Consider the following 18,477-nt stretch of genomic DNA (forward strand, 5'->3'; position numbering starts at 1 on the left):
TTGATCTGTAGATTGTACATAACTCAATTTAAGCAAGAGTTTTTAAGGATAACCGCAAATGAAAAGAAACCTTGCTGATATGCACTTTAGGAGTAAGTAAGCCTGAAATATGAGGATTGTATCCCTGTGGGCACCAGTGAGTGTTGAGGACATCTAGCGTTTTGTGGGAACAGGCTCCAAACTCATTTAAAGCACAATGAAATCGTTGGACTAATTTACACTAATAGAGATGTTGGTGTTGATGTACTTTATAGGTTCAAAACCCCTTTGCAAATACTAATTGTGGAAACCCTCCAAGATAATTTTTGTAAGCTTTGTCAAGTTAGCAGTCTCCCAGAGAATTAAAGAGCACAGTATCTAAGAAAGTACCACTTAGGATTTAGAACAATGTCACTGACTCAGAGTAAGAAATGTGTCTGGTAGTGAGGATGACTAAAGACTCTCTCTGAAGCAGCCCTATCCCCCCAGTGTTTTCCCTTTCAGCACCAAAACAATCCCAAACAAAACCAAAATACCCAACATACCAGAACATGCTCTTAATACAGTGATTTTTTTTGTGAGATAAATATTCCAGAAGTAAATAAAACAAAAAAATCTCAGTTCTGCTATTGTTCTGCTTTATGTTTTTGGAAAAGTTATCTCACTCTTTTTCATTGTGATGTAAAATAGAGACAGTGACAGAATTTTTTTTCACCATATATAATAGATGAAAAGAGCTGAATATAAGCTTCAAAATTTTCTGTTCCCTGTTTGGTTATATCATTATTTTATTACTATTATGTAGTTTTATCAGCATCATTATCAGAATATCACAGAGACCATCTGGATGTCAGATTTAACATGTAAGAGCAGTTACTCTACATAGAAAGCAGTTCTGTATTTTTTAGCTGTTCGTGTAGCTAAGAGGCTGTTTCTTTTCTGTTACAGCTGTATGAAAAGGTCGCTCTTTTCCTAACAAATTTGGGTAAGCAATGTTGAATACAAAACTGAATTATATTGTACTGATTTTTGGTACCTATATCGTCGTAGTGTTGAAATTGTCTATATAAATACAAAAAAAAAATCCCGGCTAAGTTGCAGTCTATAGGAATTAATGTTTTTCTTAACTTTATTATAAAGGAATATATATATAATTAAGCCATAGTGCTATATTGAGTTCCTGGATAGCTGTGTACATGGATGATGTCCAGATATTTTGGACCAGGTGGGCAGATTTTGGTGTCTGTTCAGAAGAAATACACAGCTGATTTTGGCTAGGGCTTTTGTCAGGGCTTTTCTACATCTGTGAAGTCATAGGCTATGTGTTCAAAGCACTTCTGATAAAATAGCATTTCATTATTTTATTTGTTATTACACTGAGAGTCCTCATTTGTATGCTGTTTAAAATGTATTTTCCATCCTGTATCTATGGAGAAGATACCTGCTAGCAACAGTTGAGCAATATGACTTTCAAGTATGTGATTTGCACAGACTATGCCCCTTTACTGCCTTTAAAACCCTGGGGACAGTAAGATGTGATCTAGAGACCTCGGAGCTTGATTACTTTTTGCTAGGTTATCATCAAGGTAGTTCTGCTTCTTGAAGCTTCTGCAGAAAGCACTTGTATGAAAACTCAGTGGGTCAAGCTGTTCTGACCCTGTTCAGACTGTTTTGTGGTTTTTACTCTGATGGACTCTGATTTGGTTTGGAAGATTTTTATCAGTGTAATAAGCTCAGAGTGGGATTGGCAGCAAAGCGATATACAGGATGTCCTTCTTCAGCCTTTACGTGACCATTTCCAGACCTTACGTCTGTGCTCCTCCAGAGCATTGCCACTGTCTCTGATAAGCACGTGAACAGAGTCAGACTTGTCCTTCCCACAGCCTAGCATCAAAAATCTGAGATGCTTTATTTCTTTCTGCTTAGCTAAATATGTATGTACTGGCATACATACACACAAATCGGGGTTTCTTGACCAGCATTTCCAAAGCACTAACAGGGTTGTTAATTTATGATCTGTTTTATGGGTTTGTTGATGCACGTATTTGAAATTTCCTAATGGGTAGGGCAGCTCTAATTTAAAATAATCTGGTTTATTGTTGTTGTTTCTGTACTTCTAGTACTTTACTGGAGGCTCCTTTGGAAGTTGTATATGAATATTACTGTTACAACACTCAGAATCGTCATTAGCACCTCCACTTCTCCTCTGATTACTCCTGTTCACAACAATGAGTGACTAATAACAAGTTCCTGCCAACTGGAAAGTAGTTCCAGGGCATGGTACTGGTATTTTGGCATAGAAGTTGTTTTGTTAGCTTCTGGTTTGATATCTGTTTAGATTAAGGGCCTGCCTGAGCAGAAGAATATGTCTTCCTTTTTTCCATTTGCCTTACCCCATCCAATGCAAAATATTTTTTCTCTGTCTCCTGTCATGAGTTCCCTAAGACAAGGAAAGCGAGTCATACAGTGGCACTCCACTGATACCTGTATAGAGTTCTTAGGTGCCAGCACGGTGGGCAAATCCATTAAATAGAATTACAAGGAGAATTTGCTCCAATTCAATGTGACATCTCAAGCAAAAAGGCACTTACATTGCTTTTCATGGGGTGCCTCCTGGCGATGTTATTATGATATGTTGCAGAAAAGAAAACAAAAGAGCCTGAGCCTGTAAAGCACACAGGAATCCAGGAGGGAAGTTGAGTATACACATTATCTTGACCACTTTCTTATGGTCCCCTGGGAATATACATATGCAGTTACCAGAAGAGATTTCTAACTCTTTACAGGCTCGCTTAACTGTGCGCTGCTTTTGGAAACATTTTTTTCTGTCAGCTTTTAATTTGAAATCAGCAAGCTAGTTTGCAAATACATTGCCAGCACTGATAGGTGTGTGCAGCCTTGTGCCAAGGGAAATTGTAACTGACTAAACGTCTGAAACTCTGCCCTCTTTCTTCACAGAGCAGCCCCGTACTGAATCCGAGTGGGAGAACAGCTTCACTCTGAAAATGTTTCTTTTTCAGTTTGTCAATCTGAACAGCTCTACCTTTTATATAGCATTCTTCCTTGGAAGGTAGGATTGATATCTGCACCCTCACATGTACAAAATGAAGTAGAGAGAAGAAATAAAATTGTCTAGAATGAAAAAAAAAAAATGGTACCATATTGTCACACATCTCAAAACGTAAACTCCGTGCTGGCAAAACAGGACAGTTTCATTTTCCTTTCAAAAGCCCAGAAACAGATGTAGTTTTCATTTCCCTCCACCACATTGACTCAATGCTAACTTTTAACTTTTTCACAGTTAGGAAGTGATGTGTCCCACATATGCAGGTCACTTCGCTCTGTCTTTATGTCTATAATTTGTATAGGCAAGTAGCTTACTTCACACTGGAATGGAATGGAATGGAATGGAATGGAATGGAATGGAATAGAATAGAATAGAATAGAATAGAATAGAATAGAATAGAATAGAATAGAATAGAATAGAATAGAATAGAATAGAATAGTTGGAAGGGATCTACAAAGATCATCTAGTCCAACCGCACGAAGACTTTCCTTATTCTATTATATGATTTGCACTGTTAAGAGTGAATTATGAGTTATCAGTTGATCTTTTTCACAGAAAATGAAATATATATATGTGTGTATGATTCTTTCTGCAAGTTCCCTAAATGCAAAAGAAGAGTCTTTGAGTACAGAAGGCTTGAGTATAAGGATCCATCAGTGTTGATTATTTGCATGTGGGAAGCTGTGGGAATCATTTTGAGAGAAAAAGTGGGAGAACAGTAAGAAAATTATGTTTTCCTAATGAAAACTAGCATTTTCACTGATTCCACAGAAAGGCAGTTCATGGTAAAGAAATGAACTGGCTGCTGAAAGTCATTTTCCAAACTGGCATGAACAGTTTTATTCAGATTTTCTTTCTCTGAATATGCTGAAAATCCAGCAACAGAGTACTTGGTATTGAAATAAAATTGGGCATAAAAATATACTTAGCACTCCGTGGAAATTATTCCAGAAATCTCCCAAACTGTTCTGCAGCATAACATCTTTTATAGTTACATCAATCACACCAAGATGACATTAGATTAAAACAAGTGTGAGATTTCTCCTGCTACTGTCAACGGACTGTTTGTACAACATAGTTGATGTATATCCCTGTGTTAAAGATTTACAGGACACCCTGGTGCCTACTTAAGGCTGATAAACCGGTGGAGATTGGAAGAGGTGAGTGTTTGCTAACTACACACTGATTTATCTGCTGCCCACAGATGCAGTGAATGCAAACAGAGGCAGACGTGTAACTGTCTAGGTATCTTTGAGTGTGTTATTGAGTTTCCAGTTGTCACCTAATTCCACACTGCTGGCACTATCGTCTGCTACAAAAACATATACAAATTAATATATATGCCCTCTTCAATGTTAGCAGATTTAGTGTTAGCATCACATTTGGATAGTGCTATCAAACAGTTCAAACGTTACATTTTTACACTGTAAATATTTCCTCCTTGAAATGCAAAAAAAAAAAAAGATAAAAATCTGATAAATTTTTGTTTCTAAAAAAATCCTTTCTTCTGGGCAGACAGAAATTTGCTTAACATCCTTCCAAAATCTGAGAAGGGCTGAGCTGACCTAACAGCTTGCTGCTGCCAAAAGAAGAAAGTTGCACTCTTCCTTTGTGCCTTCCACCAGAAGTTTGCTCTTTCCTCTTCTTCTGCATTGACTCTGGCTTGTACAGCCCTGTGAGGAGCCTATTCAGTTCCCTGTATAGGCAGGAAACTCTTCCTTTTTCTGGCTGAATTAGTTTTCTCATGAGTTACTGGGCTAAATCATTTCATGCGGGGGGAGGGATCAGAAAACAGGGAAAGAACCTCACCTCTCTGCAGGAGCAGGGATGGAAGGAAGAAAGAACTAGCCTTGTGAGAGAAGTGCAACAGTGAGGTGTTACAGGTTGGGTCAGTTGCTGGTGGAAGCTACTGTTAGTAGTCCCTACTATTATTAGAGGACAACTAATATTAGTAGTCCTCTACTGTATTTTTCTCAGAGCTAAAAAAAAAAAAAGTCTAATAATAAGAGAAATATCTAATAGAAAAATTCTCAACTTTACTGATTATATGCGCTCTACGCCTTATTAGGAGATAATTTAAAATATAATACCCAGATATCCCTCCAACAGCCCTCTCTTCACCTGCTGGATGAAGCCAAGTTTAAGACATTTAATAATATGATATAATCTAGTCCAGTGTCCATGGGCATATTCAGACCACAATTTATCTATTAGCAATGTTACGGTTGTAATATCACTGCCACTTCATTAATATTGCACCTGCCTCTTTCAGGTTATATTAGCTTGTGTGACTGATTCCTAAAAACGGAAGGATGATGATTTAATAAAGCCAGAGAAGTAAATTTTAAAAAAAAATAATAATAATAATCTGCTGACCTGTTAATCTAAAGGAGAATTTGAATGAGGTCAACAGAAGCCTCAGCAGGGACACAGGTTTTGAGCACTGTATGAATCAGTATGTATAAGAAATTCATATCACATTTTGTTTCAGGTCATAACTAATTTTCCTCCTTAAAAGTTAAGTAGTTCTTGTTCTATGACATTGGTTTGTTCAGCTTGTCCAAAAAACCCAGGGTTTAACAATACACTGTTCAGATCTGTAAAGACAGTCCTGCAAAATGCTGTTTGAGGGCAGAAAGTTTTTGATCCTTTTCCATTTCTTCCAATACAAGACGAAAAATTGTGGAATTATCTAAATTTGTACTCTCTCCCAAAAGCCACATTACTCCTTCAAGGTCTGGAGCCACTGCTAAAGGAAGCAAGTACTCAGCAAGTGATAATAAGAACTGTTGCTCCACAGTTAGAGATTTGCAGTTCTTCAAGAAGAAAATAGCTTTGCTGGTCCACTCAGTCACAGACATTACAGAGTATTCCATGAATGGTATTAGGTCTACCCTCTAGGCATAAACTGTCTGTGCAGCCAGGAAGAATTTTCTCTTTATTCTTTGGCCTGAGTCAACCTCTCCCAAAACTATTGAGATCATTGCAGAAATTCGGTAGCCTTTGCCTCTTTCCCACCACTATTGCACAACATATTAGAAGCACTAACGTGAAAAATGCATTGGTTTCAGCTGATTCTGACCTCTGCAGAGAACTGGATGACAGGCTTAAAAGGCTGATGGTATGACACCATCTCATATGTTCCAGTGAGTTCAAGTTTAAAAAAAAAAAAGACAATGGTGTTTAATTTCCATTAAGTGCATTATCTAATATCCATTTCTAGTCTTTAAGAAATGCTTTAAAACTCTGCATTATTTCTGTTTAACCTATTTCTTTTTTTTTTTTTCTGTAGTGCCACCCTAGTGGATGCCTTATTGATTTGTGTATGCAAATGGGTATTATAATGGTGTTAAAGCAGACTTGGAATAATTTCATGGAACTGGGCTACCCGTAAGTAAATCTGATGCCTATGACTCTGTAAGTCACAGAATAATTGTAAGTTTATGCTTTCCTTATGACCAGTTACATAAAAGCAAGATACAGTGGTCGTTACAATAGCAAATCCTCCCCCAGGATACAGAACTTTTACAATAGATTTCCAGACATATAGAGATAGATGGTGTTTGGGGTTTTTTTTCACATTGGACATAGTTCGCAGAAGTGAAAGTATAATTGAAAATATTAACAAATAAAAAATATATGGGAAGTACTAGGTTTCATTAAATTGTATTAAGTGTTTTAAAAGTCCTAAAAAATAACTGTAGAACCACTGTACTTCAAATGCAGGAAATATATGTAGCATTTTTTAGCTATGCCAGTAAATGCTAAAGATTATTTATCCTTGCTGGGTGATAAAACATGCCTGAAAGGGCAGGTATGAGCTGAAAAAAATGCACTGCTAGCATATACCCTCTCAGAAATAGAAAAATGTACTGACTGGCACATTGACAAATTCCCTGGTGATCTTCAGGGTATTATGGAGTTGTGCCCTAGCTAAAAAGGCTGATGATTATTCATTTCCTATTGGTTCATTTCTTATTGATTAGTATTTAATGAGTATGTTTAATATGATTAATATAGACAGTTGACACTAAAGACAGTGTGGCAGGTCATTAAGGGAAATTAGCCAGTGTGAAAATATAAGAGAGAGCTGACTTTGTCAGAGAGTGTGCCCTTGCAAAGTTCAGATGGATTTGCTTTGCTGCAGGATCCACAGCAGAGCTAGCGCAGAGCTCGGTCCCTGGGCTGCAGAAATGTGTCACTGCAACAATTTCAGGAAGCCTCAGTGCTCATCACATCTAGCAGTAATGGGAACAGAGTAAATCATTTAAATGCACAAAGTAATTGGCAATCAAGGTGCTCAAAGCTCGCTATCTCTCCGTCTTCCCAGGTTTGTGCTTGGTGCTGCTTGCGGGGATTTTGCAGCTGTTAGAGCTGGAGGAATTAACTAGGGGTGAGATAGAGGGAAGAGCAGCAGTAGCAGTATTGATTCTTTTCTTTCCAGTGCCTGCCTCTTTTGTCAGTTTTCATTAGATCTTCCTGCTACCTATTAGTAGGGATTTTGAAACTTAATAAAGAGCACAGAAGGAGATTAAAGAAGGTGACTGAAGGAGATAAGAGGAGATTGTTTAAAACCAAGTGATTTAATAGGAATAAACTGCTTCAAGTGAAATCAGTCTCTTCACTTTAGAGCTACAATGAAAATCACAGCACAAAACACACAGTCACAATCATGTGAGATGCTTCAACCCATTCTGATGAGAGATGCATTTGACCTCCAGACCTTTCAGTCCACCTTCTAGCCCTGAAATGCTGCAGGCGAGTACGTTCCCTTTTTGTGTGGAGAAAGCCACCATCACTTCTGCTGAGAGCATAATCGGAGCCAAAACCATGTGGATAGTCAAAGGATTTGGAGGAAATCCTATAGTCCATCACTGAACCTCCACTCCTGTGTTAGTGGCTGCCTGCTGAGACTCAAGCAGAGCCAACATTGCACAGTGCCAAAACTGACAGCAGAGAGTATTTCCCCATAAAACAGCCATAGGAAAGCAACACCAGGAGCCTGTTTAGGAGAGTGGATTTTTTCACTACTTCAGGGTGGCAGCACAGCTCCTGTCCTCTCACAGGGGCTGAAGCCACATACAGGGCAAGCCAGAAATGCCACCGGCTGTTCTTTGGTGACAGGAACCCCAATGTCTTCTGTCACATCTCTTATTAATACACATGTGGCATTGGCTTGCTTGCTTTCTGAAGTTTCTGCCCGAGAATTAAAAACTAGGTTTCAAAGATATCAAAGAGAGTCCTTAGAGTGTGTGCTAGAGTATTAATTGTTTAGTGATTGCATTTTTAATACAAATACTGACATGTTCAGTGTGGTGCTTCTGCTTCATAAAAACACCACCTCCAAACCTTTGAAAGTGTGCATCAGTTCTCCTCTCCTACCCAGATACATTTGCGATAACTAGGAAACAAAATATTAATTATTGCTTCATTTGGAGGTAGGAAACTACAATTTCAAGTTGATGGTTTTCTTGAAGGAACAACATACATCCATATTAAAATCACATATTAGTAACACCGATTATGTGTTTCATCTCTCTCAAAGAAGGAAGTTAACTATCTCAGCCTGTTGGTTTCCCACCCACCTCATCTCTCAATTTTCTGCCTTTGCATAAATTCAATTCTTAACCCTCCCACTCCATCATCACCGGGTCAGGAGAGGCAAAGTCCCAAAAGGTGCTGTGGACTGCAAAGATGTGCCTTTTACTGTCCCAAAATCAATACGTCTCATTCACTGGAAAGGCCTTTTTATAGCCTTTTCAAACAGTAGTGACTGGCTGCAAGCTGACAAACCCAAATATATTAATATTTTATGTACTTCCAAATTTTGGCTTGAAGTTCATGCTTGTACTCCTACTTTTTTTCCTTGAACTCCTAAATTCTAGATTTTTAATGTCCTGCACTCAGTTGCAATTACACTTATTTAAGGAACACAGAAAAAGTAACCTTTCTGGTAAATGGCCTGAATGGAAAAATCAACTCTAAGCCTTAAGAAAATATGCAATTGGCCAATTCTTTATTTCTGTTTTTGCTTTCTAACTCATGTCCTTTGTTGGCCAAGCCAGTCCAACTCCCTGACTCGAAGGACCAAAAGTGTCTTTTTTCTGATGTGAGCACTCATTTCCCTTCTGGCTCAGTGCCTCCCACAGTGCCCCTATTTTCCTTAAGAAAAATATGTTCCCTCTGAAGTCCAGTACAGCTCCTCCACTTCTTGAGATGGAGATATCTTTTACGTCAGCCATCTATCTCTTGGCCAACATGTGTTGTCAGTAGTCCACATGTTTCTGCGCTTTGCTCTGAATGTTTAGCAGCAGACACAATTCAAGGTTGCTTTTATTCTTTCAGGACTGCCCAGGGACTGTTATCTCTGTGCACTGTAGAGCCGTATAAAGATGCTGCCTCACACATAGGAAGCATTAACACTCTGTATACGTGTCTAATTTCTCAATTAGAGCTCAAGTATCTCCACGCAGCATTGAATTGTGTCATATAAACAGACCCTGAAGTGACTTACCATTCTGTGTAGGGAGAAAGGATGTAAATAAGTAATGAAAAGATGTCAAAATTACTCTTCCATTTTGACAGCATCTGGGCCTGAATTGCAGTCTATCAGCTGTGTCTGTTTTCACATCTATTACACCGTGTCATCGGCCACGTGTATTACTAATGCTCTATTTTCCTATGCATTGGGAATTTTACCTTGCAAGGTGTGTTGTGCACTCTTAGCTTCTTCCAGTTTGGGGATGAATAGCTAATAATAATATTCTTTACCTTGTTTCCTTAATTTACTTGAAATTGTAGACTAATTCAAAACTGGTGGACCAGGAGAAAACTACGACAAGAGTATGGCACACAAAGAAAAACAAACTTCCCACAATGGGAAAAGGACTACAACCTGCAACCTATGAATGCTTATGGACTCTTTGATGAATACCTAGAAATGAGTATGGCACTGACCTTATTTCTCTCTTGCACTAATTTTGATGTTGTAGCTTTTTTGTTGTTGTGGGCTAGTATATTCTTTTAACTATTGCTGTACAAAGCTGAAGAGCCTGCCAAATGGTTTGCATTCTTACAGGTCAGGTGAGGAATAGGAGTGAGTTTGTAAGAAACAAATCAAACCAAAGTGGTTAACCACACCACTGCTGGTTTGTTAAACTTGCATCTGTGAAACACTTCTTATTCTGGCTGTGTGTAGGGAAAGTTGTTTTCTAAATCAGAGCCCACCTCTTCACCTGTAAACATTTCTGAAGAACTTTGCTTACTCAATAAAAGAAATTCCCTCGAGCTTTTATTTTTACACTGTGTGGCACACACCTGGATGCTTGTTTATGTTTAAAGTTCACCATCATTTACTATCTTGTATTTACAAAGTACCTTTCTGCCAAAAGACATTGTGTTTTCCAGAGGAAAGGGAAGGATAACTGCTCAAAGAAAATGTTAAACAACAAAACCTATTGTCTTATGTGACTGAACTGCATATGTCGTTACTGGTTTGAGTTTTTTTGTTTCTCCCTGACATAATTCTTTTCAAATTCATTTGAAAAGAAATTTGGCAGTCCAAAAACCTGTCTCTAGAAACTTCCATGAAGTTTCAAGCTGCTGCCTATCTGTACTATGAAAAGGAATGTATTCAGCCCTACCCTTTGCAGGTGTTGAGAGATTGTAGCTGATGCTGGAGTGACAATGACTCTTTCTAGAAGCACAGTTTGTCCACCTCCAAGCTTCACTCCAAATTACAAAATCTAGATGTTGCTGCCCATCCTGAGAAGAAGACACGCATTTCTTCTTGTCATCCTTGCTCTGAGCTTTTGGCAAGGAATTGCTGTACAAGTCTCACTAGACTATTTGATAGTACGCCATAATAAGAAGTGTTTGTATATTTGCACATAATGTTTGTACATAACGTTATTTGGTATCTTAGAACCTGGGATTAGATCTTACTAGTTATACTGTGATCTTTCCTTTTTTCCCCCTAGTTCTTCAGTTTGGCTTCACAACCATTTTTGTGGCAGCTTTTCCACTGGCACCACTTCTGGCCTTACTTAACAATATTATTGAAATTCGGCTTGATGCATACAAATTTGTTACCCAGTGGAGAAGACCTTTAGCTTCAAGAGCCAAAGATATAGGTAAGCTTTTTATTTGTGTTTGTTATGTGTGTGTGGTATTTTTAAAGCAAAGCACTGACTACTTAAGTGAAAGCAGATTAAGGTATTCATTTGCCTTCCCCATTAACAGCAAGCAATCTGATTTTTTAAAAATCTTTGAGTATCCAATGTCAATCTACTTATGCAACTAATAGCCTATATTGGAAAATGTCTTTTAATTGTTTTCTGGGTGACTTAAAAGCCAAGACGTCTTAATGAAGTGATCAGTGTTCTCTGCAGGTTTTTCCTCATGGCAGACACACTGTGTGAACACATGTCACTGCTCAGTTTGAATATAATGACCAGACAGAGCAGCTGAATCGTGAAAGTCAAGTTAAAGCAGTCAACATCCTGTAAGGGACCTATGTGGTTTCTGTTTACCAGGCTAAAACCAAGCTGCCCTGTGATTCAGTGGCACTGGGTCCGTGGTGAGTGAGACAGGGTGTGTCTAGATCCCAAGAGATTACTTGCTCTCAGTAGAGCACACCTACATTGCTAAACAGAGGGTTTAAATATTTTGAGGTCACCCAGCCACACACTGCTGCAAGGTCTTTCTGAAGATATTTTGACTGTAAATCTCCCCTGTCATTACAGTGTGCAAAAGCAGAACACCTTTAGGAAGGACTCTGTAACACAAAGTCAACTGCCCAATGCTGCATCCCTGCTGCCTTTGGAGGGGTAAATAGGATACATCTGCATATCTGCACTGCGAAAAACAGTAGCCCATACCATGAAATAGCAGAAGCCCGGGCTTTATGCTCTCAGAACAGTCTACCATGTACCTAAAGTCTGCTTCTTGGTTCACCTTTGTGTGTGAACAATGTGAGTCTATGAGTTTAGGTACAAGCCTGGACATCAGTCAGTACACAGCATACACTGCAGACATAATTCCAGAAAAAGAAGTTATATAACGTAAAAATAGATGTATTTTTCAGGCTCATTCAGGTCTGATTTCTCAAAATAAGTTGCATTTGCTCCTTATTCAGCAAAGTTTTCAGGGACAGCTTTGGACCTCATTAAAATTAACGGGTATGTCTAGCCTTCCTTTGGTGTGGTTCTTAGTGATGGTTCTTATGACCAGAGTTGTTGTGTGCCTGTAACACAAGGCAGTCAGATGGCTGAGGGTGGACCAAAATGCCCAGGTGATGCCTAGGGTCTGTGTGCCATTGCATAACATTAGCATGCCATGAAGATTTTGAGACCAACAGGTACATGCTGATCAGCTGGGCATAATTTACACTCAAGGCCCCAGTGACAGTCAGAGCATGGATATTTAATATGCATATATTTATGGCTGCTGTAGTAGAACCTCCTCAAAGGCTGGATAGCCTTCATCGTAAACAGGGAGGCTTAGAGTGTTACTTAAAACTACCCACATAGTTGTGTGTCTTGGTGTAGCCAAGGTCTTCATGAGCATTTTTGCAGCTTCCTTGAGATTATTTGCAGGATAAACAAAATTCCAACCCAGTGGGAACAGAAATCTGGTCCATGGAACTCTTGCTGTTCAGTAAGAAAAATTATTTTTGCTCAGTGACTCTTGTATAGAAACTACCTAAAAAGACCTTGGATAGTGCAGACAACTACTTCAGAACATGCAGTATCTTAAGCACTTTTGTTCTTGTTTTTTCTGGAGCTAACATACTCTCCTTGTTGAACAGGAATATGGTATGGGATCCTTGAAGGCATTGGAATCCTTTCTGTTATCACAAATGCATTTGTTATAGCTGTGACATCAGATTTCATCCCTCGCCTTGTTTATGCTTACAAATATGGACCTTGTGCTGGCCAAGGAGAAGCTGGACAAAAGTAAGCTTTTCTTTGGGAAAACAGATGGGCATAAATATCACTTACTACTTGAATAAATACAGCAGTACTGTCTGCATATGTTCTGATTCCACTAATTCAAATTCATTGCTTACACGTAGGTAACAGATATCAGCCATAGATATTGATGTTTTGCATATTCACAGAATGAGTTGCTGAGTGACTATTATTTATGATGTTAATTCAAGTAAAACATGGCAGAGCTGTTACAGAGATTTGGTGTGTGTAACAGTATGCTGTAGAAGCTGCACTTCCCAGCTGGTGTACATGGATATAACCCTCTTTTCATTCTAAAGCAATGCTGATATTTATCAGTTACAGATTGAATGAGCATTTTAAACTTATTCACTAGGGGTTTTTTTCCTGATGTAGTATTCAGCATGTATTGTGGAAAAAAAATATGTCGTGTCTAACAAGAGGAAGCTATTTCCGACTAATAAATCAAGACATACTTACAGAGCAAAGTAATTTGGTTTTCAAAACCAGAGTCTTTAGATTAAATCTTTCAGGAGACATTTGTGAACTGAATCCCTGCTGCCTAAGTGGATTTTCTTTCAGTGTTGCTAAACACTGAGATTGTATTAGCATGTGCACAGTACCAGCAAATGTGAGTATAGCTGCTACATGGCGACTTGTAAAATTGAGGCTGTTGGACTCAGTGAAAGTCATTCAGTCCAACTGAACAACACAAGTAGACGCAGTTTGCCAATTACCTCCTAAGCATTTCCATGAGCTGCTGTTCAAAGAAACCCAAGCTAAACAGTGGACAGTGACAGAGAGCTTACATTCAACTATTAGACATATGGCAGACTGATTTTTCTTCCCTGCTACAGAGAGTGAGTTCTTCTGTTGCTGCTTTTTTTTGCCATCTTTTGCTTGTTTAATCACACTGACGCAGAAGGGCAGCTGGTCTGGCAGCTCCTGATTAGCAGTGCTGCTAACTTGCTGTCCTGAAAGGCGTTTGGCATTTTAGTTGGTACCAGGGGAAATGTTCCATTTCTTTTCCTGAAGAGTTAAAGATCCTTCATGGTTAAAGTGTTTGGTCTGGTGCAAGTCATTCCTGAGCATGTGCCTCTGCTTTTGCCATTATGAAGATTCATAGGACATTGAAGCATTGTCAGCAACTTACCTTGCTACTGATTTTCTCAGGGCCACTGTGCATGAAAAAAGCAACCACCATTATATATATTATTTTAGTAAAGACTCAAATATGACTTCGTGACTTTGAAACTAGTCCTGCACAGGGGAAGTAGCTTGGCTCACAGAGGAAGCTCTTAACATCTTTTAACAAACCTCTTGTACAGCATTTTTACATTTCTGCTGCGTTTCTGAGTGATTTTGTAGATGAAACCATCCTTTGAAGGAGCCAGCTGGGATAAAAGCTATGTATGTCAGCATTCTGGATATTGTTATTGATAAGTACTATCACAAAAGCAAGAAGCTATTAAAAAATGCACAGGAATATTGAATTCTTTCAGATTAAGGAGTCAAGAACACCTACTGCTGAATGACTTAAATAAAGGACGTGTTTTCTTCTTTCAAAAAACACCTGCATTAGATGGTATTAGATCCATATGACACCCAGTGATACTAGAAAAATGTTGTAATTAATTTAAGTTCCAAATCCAATCAATATGGAGATTGTAAGACAAAGCCGGATGGCATTTAAATATAATTTCTCAGACTATACAATCCAAAACAAAACAAAACCAAGCTTACTGTGCATATACCCTGCACCAAGCTGAGTCATGTGCCTGGGCAGTACAGAGTGAGCAGAACAATATACCTGCTGTATCTCTCCTCAACTTTATTAACACCAAACTTAAGGTTTCTAATGATTCACACAGCCCTTTGTCAGGCAATGTACATTCTCTACTCTCTTCAGTGTTCTCCAAACTCTGCTTGACCCTCCCAGTGCTCAGCTGTTCTTGGATTTTTTTGGAACTCAGTTCCTCTTATTAACTGTACATTTTGGAAAAAAATCTATTTTAAGTGTATTGCCTTTCCATCTGATTTAATGTCTCTTTGTGCAAGTGCAAGAAAGGTAACAGCAGGAATATTCTGATTATCTTCCTAGCATTACTCACTATTTTCCGTGCCTCTGTTGTGTCACATTTTAGGTGACTTTTCTTTTCAAAAGTAACCAGTCTTCACCATTTCTTCTCCTACAGAAATCTACCACTGCTTCAATTTTATTGTCCATCTTGACCTACTTGACCATTTCTTTTATATTGCTTTAATATAATTTTCAAATATTAATAAGCATCACTGTTACACCATGGATTCTATGAAACCCAGAGAACATCTTCCTGCGTACAACAGTTAATGGAAAAATCTTGCTGTGTCCTGACTACAGGATCTTTTCCCTCTAGGTGTATGGTTGGCTATGTTAATGCCAGTTTATCAGTATTTCTGGTGTCTGACTTTGAAAACCGTTCAGAGCCAACATCAAATGGAAGTGAATTCTCTGGTTCACCTTTAAAATATTGCAGGTAAGTATCTGATCACAATACCTCTTTGCTTTAAGACTTTGCAAGGGAGAAGCATCGTGATAAATTTGAGGTTGGAATTCATTTTCAGAACTTAACAAAACATTAATAGAAGGAATTAACTGTGCTATTCAGGGACATGCTCATGGTGTTGCTTGGCTGTTACCTGAATGATTCTTTCCTTAGATACAAAAGAAGTCAAAGAGTGGATATCTGGCAGGTGTTCCTAATGCAGGATTTCTGTGGTGTCGTGGCTTGAATCAGACACAATTATCACGGAGAAATATGGTATTAAAGGCCAATGATAAGTGACTGATTTCTGAGGTACCACTGAGATGAAATTGTAATCAGATAGTATCATAATTTATGCACAAGAAAGTTAAGGTTGCATAGAAGTGACCACACTGAGTATTTTACAGGTTGGCCAGGCATAAACAGGGTCTGTCCTAAGCAACCATTATACAACCTCAAATCAAACGCTTACTAATTGCTGAATGATTAATATGTTTATGCCCTTGCTTGGAGATGTAATTATTAGTAATAATCACATACTTGCCATTTGAATCAAAATAAAATGAGCAGTTAATTATGTCTTTGTCCTCAGCCAACAGTTTGGAGAAATAGCAGTCTGAGACTAGTCTGTTACTGACAGATTTGCATCTGAGTGATTTTAATTGTTCAAGAACCAAGGACCTACATAAAGTTCTTAAAGAGGGTCCCAACCAAAAATACCAAACAACAAATACAGCTACCTTTTTTTATTGCAGCATTGGTTTACTAGCATGAGTTCCAGTAGCTGTAGATATACTTAGTCCTGGTATTTTTCACGAGGAAGTAGTGAAATATCTTTTCATGGGTGCCTAAAGAAAAAAATATACTCTGTAATACAGGAAAAATCAGTGATACTTTGTGATATTGTGGCATTTTTATTAATAAGAATTTTGAGTGGTATAGCATAATGAACTGGAGGGGGCATGGAATAAATTCTTTCTTTTAAGTAACTGACATTTAAGGAAGTTGTAACTTACTTGGCAGAAAGAACATCCCAATGTTGAATCCATAGATAACATTTTCTATGCAGTAGAACAGCTTTGAGAATACCTCATTCCACATTGTTTGCCATAGCATCATTTAATAATGTTTTGTAATTCTGATCATTCTCTTCCGCCTCTTTAAGTATTTTTTTCTCCAACTTCAAGCATGAGGTTGCTGCTACACTCATCATAAAAAAAGCTGCCCGCTCAATATCCTATAAACAGAACACTATTAAAATTATGCCCTAAGTCTCCAGAAGATAAACCTGTTCTTTTGGGGGAACACTGAATTGTTATGCGTATCTACCCTTGAAAGAGAAATAACGTCTTGCTTTCTTTAGCTGAGTTTATCAGCTTCTTAATGCACATTTATTCTGCTAAAACATCAATCATTTAAATTGCACTTCAAGACAAATATGGATAATAATAGATAGGTAAAGAAATAGTATGTTCTACCGTGCAATAGTACAGGCATTTTTCCAGGATAGCAGTCTGTCTGAACAAAAAACAGTGATCATATTCGGTTAACTTCTTCTCATCTGGAACCCAGATGGTGCCATGCTATTTTGTGTTTTTTCCTAAAAGGTTTCCCCTTTCTTCATGTGTAGAGCTTGGTTCCTAGAAAGTACGAAAAGTCAACACACTCTACTGACTTGGAACTTGGTCCAGGGACTTCTGTTTTCAGGATGCTTATGAAGTATGAAGTCAGCATGCTGCTTGCAGAAGGGAAGGCTATCTCCGTTTTAAGAACTTGCAGTATAGATACTGCAGTTTAAGAGGGGTTTGCTGCTGACTAAGATTTTGACAGTTTATTTAATTTGGTCTAATCTAAGAAAGTGAACAGTCAGCAGAAATACAGATTATCATAGAGATGAAATAACTATTTCTTTTGCTCATCTGAATTTTCTTTACTTTCTTAAAACTAACTTAAGGATCAAGCTTAAGCATGTTATTTACTATGGTACTTTTTTTTTTTTAATAGGTTTTCAGTTCCATCTAGGAAACAGATTAAGGAGAAAACAAATTTTACATTACGTTTGAATTATGTTTCTTCAGTAGTATTTTGGAATTAACATGCTGCAGTAGAAATGGATTCCAGAATGTATGACCTAAACAGATTCATGATTTCTTAATGTAGGTTTGATCTCTTCCTGGATCCAGCTTTCTGGATAGATATCTCTAGTTACATTGTTGATACCTAAATCCTTTAAAGAAACATTTTGTGAGACAAGAGGCTAGAACCTTTCTTACACAGCCCCTGCCCCTTTGGTATGCCAAAAAGTGCAGTTCTGATTTCACTAAAGTCAGAACGAGTCATAATTTACACCAGTGGTGGCCAACTAATTGACCAAGGGCCAGATGGAACCCATGAGAAAGTTTTATATGGATTTTAGGAGGGCTGTCAAGCTGACAAAATTGGGGACATTTATGGTTTTAAAATGAAATTGTAGTGGGAAGAAAGTGGCCCTCAAAACAGCAGAGCAACCGGCCCTGCTCCATATTTGGAGGAGGTGCCTGCAGAGCACATACTGCACTGCCAAGGGAGCTGTAGGGTCAAACCTCTGTATTTGCTTCAGCACTTTCACTTCATACAGGCACTGGGCTAATCCTTCTCCATTAGCAGCTGAAATGCAAAGTGCACTCCCAGAGTGCACCTCACTGGTAGAATCAGAGAATAGTTTGGGTTGGAAGGACCTTTAAGACCTTTAAGTTCCAACCCCACTGCCATGGGCACAGACACTTCCTGCTAGACCAGGCTGCCCAAGACCCCATCCAACCTGGCCCTGAACACCTCCAGGGATGGGGCAGCCACAACTTCCCTGGGCAACCTGTGCCAGTGCCTCACCACCCTCATAGTGAAGAAATTCTTCCTAATGTCTAGTCTAAACCTGCCCCTCTCCAGTTTATACCCATTGCCCCTAGTCCTATCACCA

At 38.5% G+C, this 18,477-nt stretch overlaps 1 protein-coding gene across 10 annotated transcripts in view; it reads left to right on the plus strand.

Moving 5' to 3' along the window:
* The window catches only part of ANO4 (anoctamin 4), a 213,775-nt gene that overhangs the window by 184,400 nt on the left and 10,898 nt on the right, over window positions 1–18,477 (plus strand). For all 10 annotated transcript variants that reach the window (XM_054073539.1, XM_054073520.1, XM_054073573.1 and 7 more), the window contains 8 exons: window positions 928–964; window positions 2,938–3,049; window positions 4,149–4,206; window positions 6,339–6,436; window positions 9,848–9,990; window positions 11,026–11,178; window positions 12,855–13,002; window positions 15,393–15,512. In XM_054073539.1, the coding sequence (XP_053929514.1) occupies window positions 928–964; window positions 2,938–3,049; window positions 4,149–4,206; window positions 6,339–6,436; window positions 9,848–9,990; window positions 11,026–11,178; window positions 12,855–13,002; window positions 15,393–15,512 (869 nt within the window). The remainder of the gene's footprint in view (window positions 1–927; window positions 965–2,937; window positions 3,050–4,148; window positions 4,207–6,338; window positions 6,437–9,847; window positions 9,991–11,025; window positions 11,179–12,854; window positions 13,003–15,392; window positions 15,513–18,477) is intronic.

This window comes from Cuculus canorus, chromosome 1, assembly GCF_017976375.1.
Source record: "Cuculus canorus isolate bCucCan1 chromosome 1, bCucCan1.pri, whole genome shotgun sequence".
Taxonomy (NCBI): Eukaryota; Metazoa; Chordata; class Aves; order Cuculiformes; family Cuculidae; genus Cuculus; species Cuculus canorus.